Source organism: Melozone crissalis, unplaced genomic scaffold (assembly GCF_028551555.1).
Source record: "Melozone crissalis strain CALT ecotype California unplaced genomic scaffold, PUWL_Pcris_2 ptg000027l_1, whole genome shotgun sequence".
Taxonomy (NCBI): domain Eukaryota; kingdom Metazoa; phylum Chordata; class Aves; order Passeriformes; family Passerellidae; genus Melozone; species Melozone crissalis.
In genome coordinates, this window is record NW_026535805.1 from 82592228 (window position 1) to 82604891 (window position 12664).

General features: G+C 45.0%; 1 protein-coding gene across 1 annotated transcript in view; it reads right to left on the reverse strand.

Annotated features, from left to right (window-relative positions):
- LOC128939200 (gamma-aminobutyric acid receptor subunit rho-2) overlaps positions 1-12664 on the reverse strand; it is a 31057-nt gene that overhangs the window by 4848 nt on the left and 13545 nt on the right. The window contains exons 3-7 of the mRNA XM_054280033.1: positions 9730-9797; positions 5517-5740; positions 2076-2158; positions 629-769; positions 247-399 (exon numbers count right to left, since the gene is read on the reverse strand). Coding sequence (XP_054136008.1) covers positions 247-399; positions 629-769; positions 2076-2158; positions 5517-5740; positions 9730-9797 — 669 coding nt within the window. The remainder of the gene's footprint in view (positions 1-246; positions 400-628; positions 770-2075; positions 2159-5516; positions 5741-9729; positions 9798-12664) is intronic.

Below are 12664 nucleotides of genomic sequence, written 5' to 3' on the forward strand. Positions count from 1 at the left end.
TGTGTTACAGCTTCATTTTTAAGACCACACCACTTTCTGTTCTGAGCTACATATAAGTGAGGAAGACTGCTAAATGATGAAGGACTCAAGACAAGGTGCAAGTTATACATTGTATTAACCATCAGATAAAACCACCATTTGCTTGCACAATATCTTTAACCATCAAAATGAGCAGTTCCCTTTCCTGCCAAAACCTTCACATTCAAAGCTTTTCACACAGCCACGGCTTGTTGCAGCTGTTCTCACCCAAAGAGACTCTGGCAGGAACTGCTCGTCGGTCGATCCAGAAGGACACCCAGGACAGCATGACCATGAGAGTGGCAGGGAAATAGGTTTGGAGCAGGAAGAAGAAGATGTGTCGGCGTAAGGTGAAGTTTATATAGAGGCGATTGTACCAACCTTGGAGAGAGGAGGAGAGCCAGAATCAGTGAGACCAGCCTGGACAGCAGGTACAGAGAGACAAAACCTTCTTTGGTTCTTTTATTTATAAGACTTATAAAACAAGAAACTGGGTTTTCAAACAGACTGTGGAGACTACACTTCAGTGACATAACCCCAAGAGCCCCCTCTAAAGCAGTTAATAGAGTATTAGGTTTAGCAGTAGTAAGATATCAGAAAAGGCCAATACCTGTGCTACTGTAGAAAGCCAGTCTTGATGTGGTGTGGAACTTTTGTATCAAAAACTGAGACAAAGAAATTTTTTCATCAGTTTTCAGAGATTCATTCCCATTTTTCCAATACAGCATCAGATCTTCATCAGTGTAAGCATCTAAGGGAAAGAAGAAATACAATGTGATGTGACTTTAGCTTAGAGGTTCAACAAAAGTTAATACATCCAGTCTTTGCCATGAACTAATGCCACAAGTAAGTTTGCCAACAACTACGGAGTTCAAAAGATCTTGTCATATAATATACTGTGACAACAACAAAAATCTGAATTCAAGATTCAAGAAAACAAATCCTCTTTTTACTTCACATTGAAATGACATTTAGAATGGTACTCTTCTGAACATCGCAGACTAAAAATAGATAATAGCTCAGGAAATAGTAATGGGTAAAACACCTTAATTTAGAGGAAGGAGGAAGCGTGGACACTTCAAACAGTCTTAGAATGGTAAAAGCAAAAGGGACAGGTGAGAAGCAAAATAAATATGTTAAAACTATAAATGAAGAACATAGACAATTTGTTCACTAAGTAACAGGAATGGGAAATGAGAAGAGGGTTATTAAGATCATCAGGGACAGGAGCACATGGCTTAGGGACATGAGGCTGGGGGAACTTGTTCAGCTGGGAGAAGAGAAGTCTGTGATGGGAGAAGAGCAATCTGTGGTGGGAGAAGAGCAGTCTGTGGTGGGAGAAGAGCAATCTGTTCCAGCTGCTGCCCTGCTGACCCTCATGGAGAAGGAGGCAGCAGCCTTTTCCCATGCTTTGACAAAATGGAGAACAAAAGGACAAGAGGCAAAGGCTGCAAGTCTCAGCAAAGGATTGTTCCCAAGCAGGTAAAAGGAAACATTTTCAGGATCAGGGCTGTCAAATATTTGAGCATGTTGCAGAGAAAAGTTGTGAATGCTGAATTAACTTGCTCAAAACCCAGCTGGGCACAGCTCCAAGCAGCCCATCATGAAGAACTCCCTGCTCTCAGCAGGGTATTCAGGGTATTGAGCACTGACCTCAAGGTCAGTGAAAATTATCTTCTGATTCTGATTTTTGCAGAGGAACATTCAGTTAAATAGCTGGGAGGATCTCAAAACAACCAGATATTAGTCTTGCCATACCCCGGAGAAAGTCTACAAAAAAATCCTAGTGTTCACATTGCTTTCTCCACCAAAGAAGCTGAGCCCAGACCACAGTGTTTGCAGGATCAGGATTATGTCATAGGATGTTTTCCTTGCAAATTCTGGTCTTGCAGCACAAGGACTAGATCGCAATACTGCTGAGCCAACAGGACTGCTAGTAACTGTGATGAGCTATTATTTCAGGCTCTAAAATAGAGAGCATTCTGAAACATGTCCAGTGAAATGTTTGTGCAGCCAGCCATGGAGAACATCTATCTAGAAACACGGATACAACTTACAGCTTTCCAGCTCCAGAGAACATGTCTGAGAGTCCAGGGGAAAGTGGCTGAAGTCCATGTTGCACATTGCTGTCACTGTGACCCTAGAAATCAAAAACAAGAAAAGCTGGTCTCTACGATAAGCAATCAAGAGAGAATGTTATCACGGATAATTATTCTGCAGCTTTTAAGCCAGAAACATTGCATGATGTTTGCAAAAAATCCACAGGAAAATGCCTACCAATTCTCCATGTTCAAGCTAGATGGATTATACATAGAAGCTCAAAAAAATGTAATTTCAATATCAAGGAACTAAAGCACTATCTTGGATGTTACTGTTATACTAATGTCAGTACAGATATTTCCACTGTGTTTTACATCCAACCATTTGCCTACAAGACTACAATGTAAAGTAACTTCACCATTTACTTTTGAATATTCCCTTATGTGCAGTTTAATTCAGGTTTCCACATTTTCCTCTTGGCTCAGTTCCTTCCATAGTCACCCCAGAATGACCCAAGCCTGAGGAATATGGCCATCCTTATTGCAAGCCACACAATTCCTTCAGTACATATATTATTAAGGCAAAGGCAGTTTCTTACAGCTCTCAATAAACCCTTTTAATCTGAGGGGTGTTTTTCTGGGGCAGGGGTTGTAAAATGGGTGCAGCTGGTTTTCAGCGAGTGAGATTTGCTTCTGTTAAGTTTTTGTCTTAGCTAAAAAGCTGCAGCAATCACAGCTCCAGTTTTTAAAGTAGTCCAGTTGTGCACAATGTTACATAAGAAGTTTTCCAGTGGGTCAGTGAACTTTCCCTGCAGACGGATTTGCAGTGGAGCTCCCGATTTAGGAGGGGCAAATCAGCTGTGACTCATCGTTTCAGAGGCCAACTTACGTTGGTTGTGACCATTTTCTAGATGCATTCCAGATGTTGATAAAGGACTTTTCCTCTGTTCCAGGGATTGTGATCCAAATCCTACCCTGACCTACACACTCATCACCCCTGAAAGGCACATGCTGTTCATTTTGACTATAAACTACAGCAAAATTTTGCCATTTGAGCAAAATTTAAAGAATGTTTTTGGGGATATGCTCCAGAAGGTGTCCTGCAGTGATGGCCTCCCCTAACTGTGTGCAGCATTTAAGCACTGCATAACTCAGCCTCGTTAAAGTGTGTTATTTTCTTCCTCCAGCATCACCTGAACTGTGGCACAACCTGTGGTCAATAACAGTTTGATAGTCAGGGGCAGAACAGAAACTCGGCTCATCAGTATGATATTCCTCAATTAGAGTGCAGTGTCCAGGTGGCTTTGAAGGCCCAAGGCCCAAAACAGGAATGAAATGTTCCCCAGCCCACTGCCAATCCCATGCAGACATCTCAAGATACCTGAGGGCATTCCCAGCACCGCTGGACATCCATGCTTTTTCAGCTGGATACTGTTCTGTTCTGTTCTGTTCTGTTCTGTTCTGCTAAACACCAGCGGGCCCAAATGCCATGGAGATTTTCTTTCTCCTTTGATTTTACGTATCAAATTATCAATTTGACAATTGTGCAATCAGCTGTGGTTAACTCACAGACTTCTCTCTTGTGGGTAAAATTAAAAAGTCACATCACCTCCCCAGCAGACCACAGAAGCAAACTTAATAGAAAACTTTTCCAAGTTTTTGAAAATCATTTTACCATGGATGAAATGAATAAGTTCCAGAAAGATCCTAGAACAGAAATCCTTGGCTACAAAATATTAAAAGGTCACTGAACACTCAGAACGTATTTTCTGTCCTGGGGAAATATCCAATTTTTTGGGCTCTTGAGCTTTTCTCCTCTGGCAGTATATTTTTCTCTGCTTCTCTTTTTTCATTCTTCTGAAGGAAATTAAATCTGCAGGGATGCTGCTGTGAGCAGTCATAAAGGTGGGCTGGTTAGAAGGGGAAACTACTGAGCAAAAAATGTCTGATGAAAAATATGGACAGAGAAAGGGAACAAGACAAATCCCTGAGAAGCTCAGCTGGCCTCTCTGACATGCAGATAGGGTACCTAGAAACTGGAGACATCCTGAAATACCATCAATTACTGCCAAAAAAAAAGGTGCTTTTACAGGCACTTTATTGTAAGAAAAGGTAGGAGATTATCTTGAAAATAAAAAAGAGTCTGGGAGAACAGAAAACATCATTAACTATTGTCTGTTACAGGTGAAAAATAAAAATTACCAGCATCTATTGTCTATTCAAATTGGTGGCATCCTACACCCTCTTATCTCTCTGGATATAAGGAGGCCTTAATTTTTATCCAAAATGTAGCCTTCCTCTGAGACCTTTCCATGCTCCACACACTTTTCTGCTCCTTAGAGGGTTGAATTCGGTGCATGAACTTCCTACCAGCTCTTGGACACCCACCAAGGACTCCTGGCTGACTCCACACCCTGTGACTCAGAGCATCTCTGAAACGAGACACTGCTGTCTCACAGGTGCCCTCTGAGCCCACTTTGGAGGCTGTTTCGGTTTGTCCTTCCTTCCATCCCTTGGATGATGTGGATCACTTCATGGTGGTATCACTGATACCAGCGCTGTGCACCTGCACAAGCAACCTGTCCTAAGGGTACCTGAGGGTGTATTGTGGATGAAATGTAAATTCATGTAATGTAAAGTAACCTGTAACAGGAAATACCCTGGTTAGTAATTGGCTGTTGCCACATGACTGACAGATGCTAAATTATTGATTGCTGACAGCAATTTGCAATAGAGTGATATGGATATGCAGTCACTTTATTAATCATGGGTGTAGTTGCCAGTGGTGATTTTGTGGTAGTTTGCTTGCTAGTGGTGATTTTTGTGGTATTTTTGATAATCTGTATAAAGGTAGAGAAGTTTAGAGGATTAAGCCTCCATGTCCTTGTGTATTACAGAGTCCTGCAAACCCACAGTCAGGATCAGTGTACACCCGCAGGATGGATAACCCTCCAGGTCATGACAGGCATCCCTCAGTGTTCCTCCAGCCAATAAATCTGCTAGAAAACCAGGATGTCTTTAATATTGCCATTTCAGCTTCAATAAACCTAAACATTTACATCAACAGGAAAGCAGAACAACTGAAAAAAATTCTAGACAAACAAGAAGGAAAATAGGATAATTATAGAGGTCACCATCTGGTATATCAGCAGCTTCCAGTTTAATCACACACTGACCCTGGGATGAACATTCCTGCTTGACTAAGCCCTCCACTGACTGCAAAGAGTTGGGGGCATGCTTCCCCCAGGAGGAGATTACCCTGTTACTGCCCACAGCATGGGCTCTCAGAGTTTCCTGCACAGCATTTTGTGCTGGACATTCTGGCAGCAGGGCTCTGCATCAGCAGCAGGAGTAGCAGGACTGGCAGTAGCAGTCCTGGTGATCACCAAAGTCAAGCCTGGAGCCAAACTGGCAGCAAAGCCCCAGGGGATGCCCAGGGGAGGCAGGGCTGCCCTGTACCTCATGCTGTAGAGGACGTGCCCATCGGGGAACACTCGCAGCATGATGTTGTCCGTGGTGGTGTCATGGATGAAGGACCTCTTGGAATGCACAAAGAAGACATCAGGGACCCAGATCTTCTTCACCAGCCTGCCATCAAAGGTCATGCTCTTGTTGTTGGTGCTGGGAAACGAGAGACGCTCATCCTTCCAGTAGTGCCTTAAGTACAAGGTCATGGTGAAATCCTTCAAAAAAGGGAAGAGAACCAATAAAGGAAGAGAGCTCTGTCAGTGCTGCACTCTAAACTAGGGCACACCAGAAAGAAAACTCACTCCCACCAGACAGATGAGATCTCTCCACTCTCAGCTCCTGATTCTTTCCTCTGTCAATGCTCTCTGTCACTTGATTTTCCTGACAAAATAATTTCAGCCAAAACAATGCATGGCTAACTATTGAATTTATTACAGTACCCAGTAATGTTCAGTCCCAAACAGGATATAAATATGCCCCAAGAGAAGCAATGCCCTGCAGAAATGATTCTTCAGTTCTGGCAAAATTATCTTACAGGACTATGGTAGCAATAGGATGATCAAGAGGAAAAACTGAAAGTTAGCTTAATGGTCATGCTAAACACTAAGCAATTTACCCCCAAAAGGACTAAATTGTTGTAAACAGCAACCAGGTGAGGGAACTGTGTTTCCTAACATATGAGTGTGTAAATACAATTCCCTTTTAGGTTTGTTGATGGGGCAGGAGCTTCAGTGACATAAAGGAAAACATCTATTTGTTATCCCAACCTGGCAGTTGCTGCTTTTAGAGCTGAATCTACTCTCATGGTGAGAGATCAAGGACACTTATTTCCTTTATATTCCCAATTAAGCAAGTGGTTATGGGAGCTGCAGCTGCTTAGTCTGAGCAGGCAGCAACACAGGCCAGGGTTTCTCCCTAACCCACTTTCTCAAACCACAGCAAATGAGTTTGGTGACAGTGACAATCAGTTTCCCTGACCCTCTACTTCAAAGGGCTGTCTCACAATGGCCATGCATTGCCAGTAGGTTTTTCATCGGTCAGAGCAGGCTCTGGTGCCAGTCCTCCCCTTGATGCCTGGCACAGCACAGAGCTGGCCAGACCGCTCTGACCATGGCAGAGAATGGCCAGGGGGACACTTCTGCTCACCCACCTGCAAGTCCCCACCTTATCACACTGGTCCAAGGCTCCTTCACTGCTCATCCCAGGGATGCTGCTAGCTCCTGCTCCCTGCTGGACACTGGCCACCTTCCCCTTACATCCACAGTCCCAAAGAAACACTTCCAGCAGCTCCTGCCAATGCAGAGCTTAGGTTACAACCCAGCTAGAAGAGTCAGCCTCAGGGACCGGACATCAAACTCATCAGTTTGAGTAGAGCTGGGAAAAAGGGAACCAAGGAAGGGGCACAATTGCTGCTTTCTTAGGGGCCAGAGCAGGTTATATTAAAACTCAAAAAAGGAGTAAAGAAGAGCCTGGCAATTCAGGGTTGCTAATTGCCTGGCCATGACATGAGGCAGAGGGACATGGGGCTGCAGGAGAGGAGCACCATTCTCATAGTTTAACTCCAGCCAGCAGCTCAGTACAGCACAGACACTTGCTCACTCCCCTCTCCCACCACCTCCAGCCAATCTGATGGGGAGTAGACTTAGAAGAAGCTGGGTTGAGATAAAAACAGTTTAATAATTGAAATAAATAGCAATAAGAAGAGTAATGAAAAGGAAGATGAAAAGAGAGGGGCAAAACTCCAGAAAAACAGGTGATGCACAATAGAGTTGCTGACAGATGCCCAGCACATCCTCCAGCAGTGATCATCCCCTCTCAGCCAACTCCCCCCAGTTTATACACTGATGTATAAACAGGCATGATGTTCTGTAGTGTGGAATATCTGGAATATCCCTTTGGCCACCTCAGGTCAGCTGTCCTGGCCATGCTCCCCTCCTCCCTGGCAGAGCACAGGACACTGATAAGTCCTTGACTCAGGGTAAGCACTGCTGAGCCACAAATAAAACACTGTGTTATCAGTATCATTCTCATACTAAATCCAAAACCAGCACTGTACCAGCTGCTAAGAAGAAAATTAGCTCTATCCCAGCCAGAATCAGGACAGCCAGGCAGCCTGAGGCTGTGGCTGCAAAATGCCTCTGGGCAGCTCCATCATCAGAGCATAGGGGACCATCAGCCAGGCAGCCTCACACTGCTTACAGCCACTCTAGAGGAGGGGGCAGAGGCTGTCAGAAGGCACAGCACAGGAGGGAACTCACTTTCCTGCTTTCCAGGCCACTTCTCTCCCTGTCCTACCACACAGGAGCTTCTCATCTCTCACCTTCAGCCCCTTCCTCTCTCCAAACAGGCAGCACAGTGGCCTCTGCAGTGGCCACCTCTCCTCTGCCTCCAATGGCCAGCCTGGTGCACCCAATGCTGCCAACGCAGAGAGACAAAGTGGCAGCTGACAGCAGCTTCTAAGTATAAAATCCAACTTAAAGAGGCTTTTTCATGGCATGGTTCAAAAGAGGCAGTGTGCTGACCGCTTGTTCCTTTCTGACCAGCACACACACTATTTATAAGCAAGAAAAGGGGTTTATTTCAGCACCCACAAATAGGAAAGTCTCTTGAAAAACAAGGTTTTACAACAGATTGGGAGAATGATAGTACCTGCCAGAGGCACTGCCAATGAGTCTACACAAGTACCTGAATTTTGGCAGCCTATTTCATGTTTGTTCCAAGCTCCAGGCAGCCTCAAGAGCGTGTCCTGCACTGCACACAGCAGCAGCCCATCCACATCAACCAGACAGGCACTGGTTTTAAACCCACATGCCTTAAACAGCCCCTGGCCGCTCTCCCTGCCATGCACAGTCCTGCAGATACAGTGGGTTGGGGCTGGTGATTCCTCAGTCTGGTTCTTCTTTGGGGCACCAGGAGCCTGCTCAGGCAGTGAGAGGTGAGGCCCGCCCAGCCCAGGGTAGCTGATTTTCAGGGCCACTTCAGAGCAGTTTGAAACAAGCCCTGCCTGCAGTGAGAGACAAGGAGGGCTCCCTGCTGCAGGCACAGCCAGCCCTGTCCCCTGGCCAGGCAGGGAGCTTGCTGCCCACTCTCCTCCCTCAAACACCCATGCTGGACAGTCTGTTGGAAGAACACACCAACACAACTCAGACTGATCTGGGAGAGCATTCTTCCACCCCAATATATGTCAGCAACTGCTGAAGAAAGTGTTTGTCATGACCTGGGAAAATAGGAACTGTCGACAGCCAAGGGAGAGAACTGACCTCCAAGGCTTCTGACAGGCAAGATTCTCATTGAATCCTGACAGAAAGCACTGTGAGTTTTTTACTTGCACTAATTAGGCCTCTTTGCTGCTCTGACATTATCTTGATGTATTAGAGCCCCAGTTCTCCTCCTGGCAGCCATTCCCTGTGCTCCCCTCCCACACACCTCACTGCGTGCATATCCCCAAACCCTCTCTTTCAATATCCAGGCAGGCAAGCTGCCTGCTTTTAATCACAGAACATAGAATATTTTGGGTTGGAAAGGACCTTTAAAGGTCATCTACACCAACCCCTCCAAAATGGCATGAAGATGTAATTGCACCATATTAAAAAAAAAAATCAACCTAAAGCTCTTCCTTTGTCTTTATGTTTTGTCTAGACCACAAAAGGTGCACAAGAACAGGGAGGAAAAGGCAGAAAGAGGAAGGAGCCCAGAAGCTTCCTCTATTCCTCTATGTTCCCTTTTCCACTTCTCTTTCTAGTGTTTTTTATTCCATTTCCTACAATTAAAAATGAAAAAATCCCCATGAAACAACCCCAAACCACACAGTAAAGTGTGTGTGACACTCATGTGAATTGAATGGTTCCCTAAGGAAGAAAACTCCTGCAGCAAACATAGCTTATGTGAATTTCACCATATAGCTTCAAACCTTCATATGCAGCTGCTTATGTTTTAGTTGTGATGGATCTTTCACAGCACTGATTACTCTCCCATTCAAGGTCCCTTTTCTCTTCATGCTTTTAATCTTTTTCCTCTGGAGGTGGAGAGGTAAGACTTTGATCATCTGGTTTTATCAAGTCCTTGGTTCTAATTATCAGCCTCTTTGGATTTTGGAGATGCTGCTATTTCTTTCATCTGACCAATGATTACAAGCCCATGGGTTTCAAGTCAGGAGGTCTTTTTATGCTGAGAATTAACTGAGGCTTAGAAGAGCATTACGTACCATGTCAACCTCAGAAATACTGTCCAAGCTTTCAACTTGCACATCCACCCCAACAGGAATGGCAGGGCCTGAAAGAGAATGAGATTCAGATATGTAAATAAATGTTCTTTCACATCATCTGCATTTAATTAGCACTCCTAAGGTGACATGCAAACATTTCTGAGCTTATGTTGTGCATTTCTGTCAATGGTTCTTCAGGAAGGGGCTGGGAATGAGTTCGTGAATAACCATGTAAGGGCCCTTCTGAAACATTGAATTATCTTCCCCTTGGCACATGCTGCAATGTTGACACTTTGCCAGTTAGTCCAGAGCTTGGATGAAACATTTGCCTATGTTTTTAAAAACTGAGCCATCCCATCTTAAATTTTAGGTCTTTATGAACAAATTTAGCCCCAAGGACAGGGAACTGAGATGAAGACAAGGCAAGCAACGAGCTCTTCATTGGAGGTTTCTCATTTTTTATCAACAAGGCAAGCCTCAATAATTCTCAAGAGCTCATCACCATCTTGATTCATATTACTCACTGATGATATTGCTAGTTTTCCACAGTAATTTTCAAATTAGCAATCAGAGAGCTCACAAAGAGCAAATAAGCAGAAAACATCCCATAATACATGGACACTCCTTTATTAATAGAAACCCTGTGTCACACCTCACTGCAGACTGCTGCTCACTAATGACCAGGACCTGCACAAGATCCCCACAGTGTTCCCTCACGCAGCTTTCCCAAATTCTGGTGGTTAATGCCTTCTGAGACCAGCACAGCAAGCGTGGCCAGCAGGAGGAGCAGCCCAGGGGGATCCAGGGCTGCCTGGTGCTCCCAGGGATGCTGTGGCTGTGGGACTCACAGGGCTCACACTGGTGATGTCCAGGGCGTGCCTCAGCCTGGGCACTGCCGGTGAGAAACACCATGCCAAAGGAAGCAGAAGCTCTCCAGACATGTCTGAGGCTTGTCCAGCACAAATTAGTCTTCCAAGGACCACAGTGGCCCCCATGAAGATTTCCAAAGACTTTTATCTCCTAGATTTTGAATCTGATTAGCAGTCAGATAACACATAAGGTGCACCACAATCCCTTTATGGATTCAGACCCATATTTGCAGTGCCACAAACAGCAGGGCCTGCTGCATGCATTCATTTAGGTGGAGCAGCATCTTTCTGGAGACCACATCAAAGCTTTAAATACACTACAAGTCCAACCAGAGAGCAGAAATGTTACTGAGAGAGCAGCACATTTTTCAAGCTGCTATCCATCATGCTCTGTACCTGCAGCAGCATGTACACACTCCCACACATCTGCAGGGCTTTTGAGCACAGCCTTGTGTTTGCCTCTGCTGGAGGAGAAAGAGGCACCAGCTCAGCCTCAGGAGGGAAAGGCTGATCCCCCATGAGCCAGGCTGTGACCAGCCCCAGTGCAGGTTTGCAGGGCTTTGGTTAGCCAGCCCCACTGATTACAGCAGAGCACACTGCTGGTGGCGCTGTCCCCTTCCCACACGCTCAGCTCCAGCTCGTTTTGCCCAGGGTGTCTGTCAGCAGCAGTGCTGGGAGCAGGCACCCTGAACAGGCCCTGTGGAGCAGGACCAGGCTCCCCAGAACCACCAATTCCAGTCTGAGTGGCTGTAGCCCCCAGCAGGGAAGCTCAAACACGGCTAACCCAGAACTCTGAGGTGACTCCCAGATGCTCACAAACACCTTCATGTCACATTCAGACACACAGCTGTGCACTGCACACTTTAAAAAAATGGCCAGCAATCATTTGCAACCGAGTGAAAGAATTTTTCTGTGACATTTCTCTTGCTCAGTAAAACATTTTTTGGTTTCTTGGGTACCTAACAAGGTAGCAAGAAGCACTGTGTCTGTGGTGACAAGAGACACTTTGATGTGCAGTACAATCAACAGAGAAACAGCACAGGCTGAGGGCTGTGTGCCCAACACATGCTGGGCAGCCCCCCACGACTTCCAGACTGCAAGAGAGACTCTCTGTGTGTGAATCCTTAATTTAGCCTTGATCCAGGAAATCAACACCCACACAAAGTCTATTTACTGTGTTTTCTATGCTTCTCTGAACACTAATCACAGATTTAAAAAACCCAAAAAACCCAAACAAACAACTAAAACCCAAACCCATAAACATAAGAACACTGCCAAGCTGATATCTGTCCTGCTCTCCTATTCCTTCCCCATCTGCCCTTGACAATAAAACACCATGTTCTTTTCTTTGTTCATGTTCCTGCATCAAACACTCAGTAATCAGCAGTTATCTCATTGCAAGAACAAAGCCTAAGTTTCAGTCTGGAACTGACACAAAGCTTTATTAAATCCAAAATAAAGGGTGTTCCACATTATGCTGGATGGTCTGGGAAGTTCTTGAGAGAAGAGGTCCAAGGCTGGATTAGGTGTCTTTTCTCCAGTTACTCACAAATTTGGGGAATGATAAAACAGTGATTGTAATAGAAAGAAGGAGAAATTATTTGAACATTGGACTCAAATGTTTAGTGTTTGATACAGAAACATAAAGATGAATCTGCAAAACCAATTTATCAGCAGAAATATCTACTCTGCCTTTTTTGGAGCAAAATGCTACTACAATCAGCAGGAGTAATCACTGCTTTTTCCTTCTCCCTGCTCCTCACTTAGCTCCTGGGGCTGAGGCAATGAGAGAGCACACAAATGTGAATGAGGATATGATGAGACACAAAGACACTCTGGAGGAGGTTTAGACAAGAAGCTGGACTGAGCAGGGCAGGGTGAGTGAAGGGCCAGTGCCAATGTTGCTGCTTGTGAGGCAGCCACAGGAATCAAAGGATCACCATGTGCTGCTCTTGGCAATGAGCATAAGTGATAAAGGTAATTGTGTATTCACTCTGCCCATCACTCTGCAAAACATCAAGATGCACTTTTGTAGAGGTACTTGATACAAACAACATTGAAAGTGC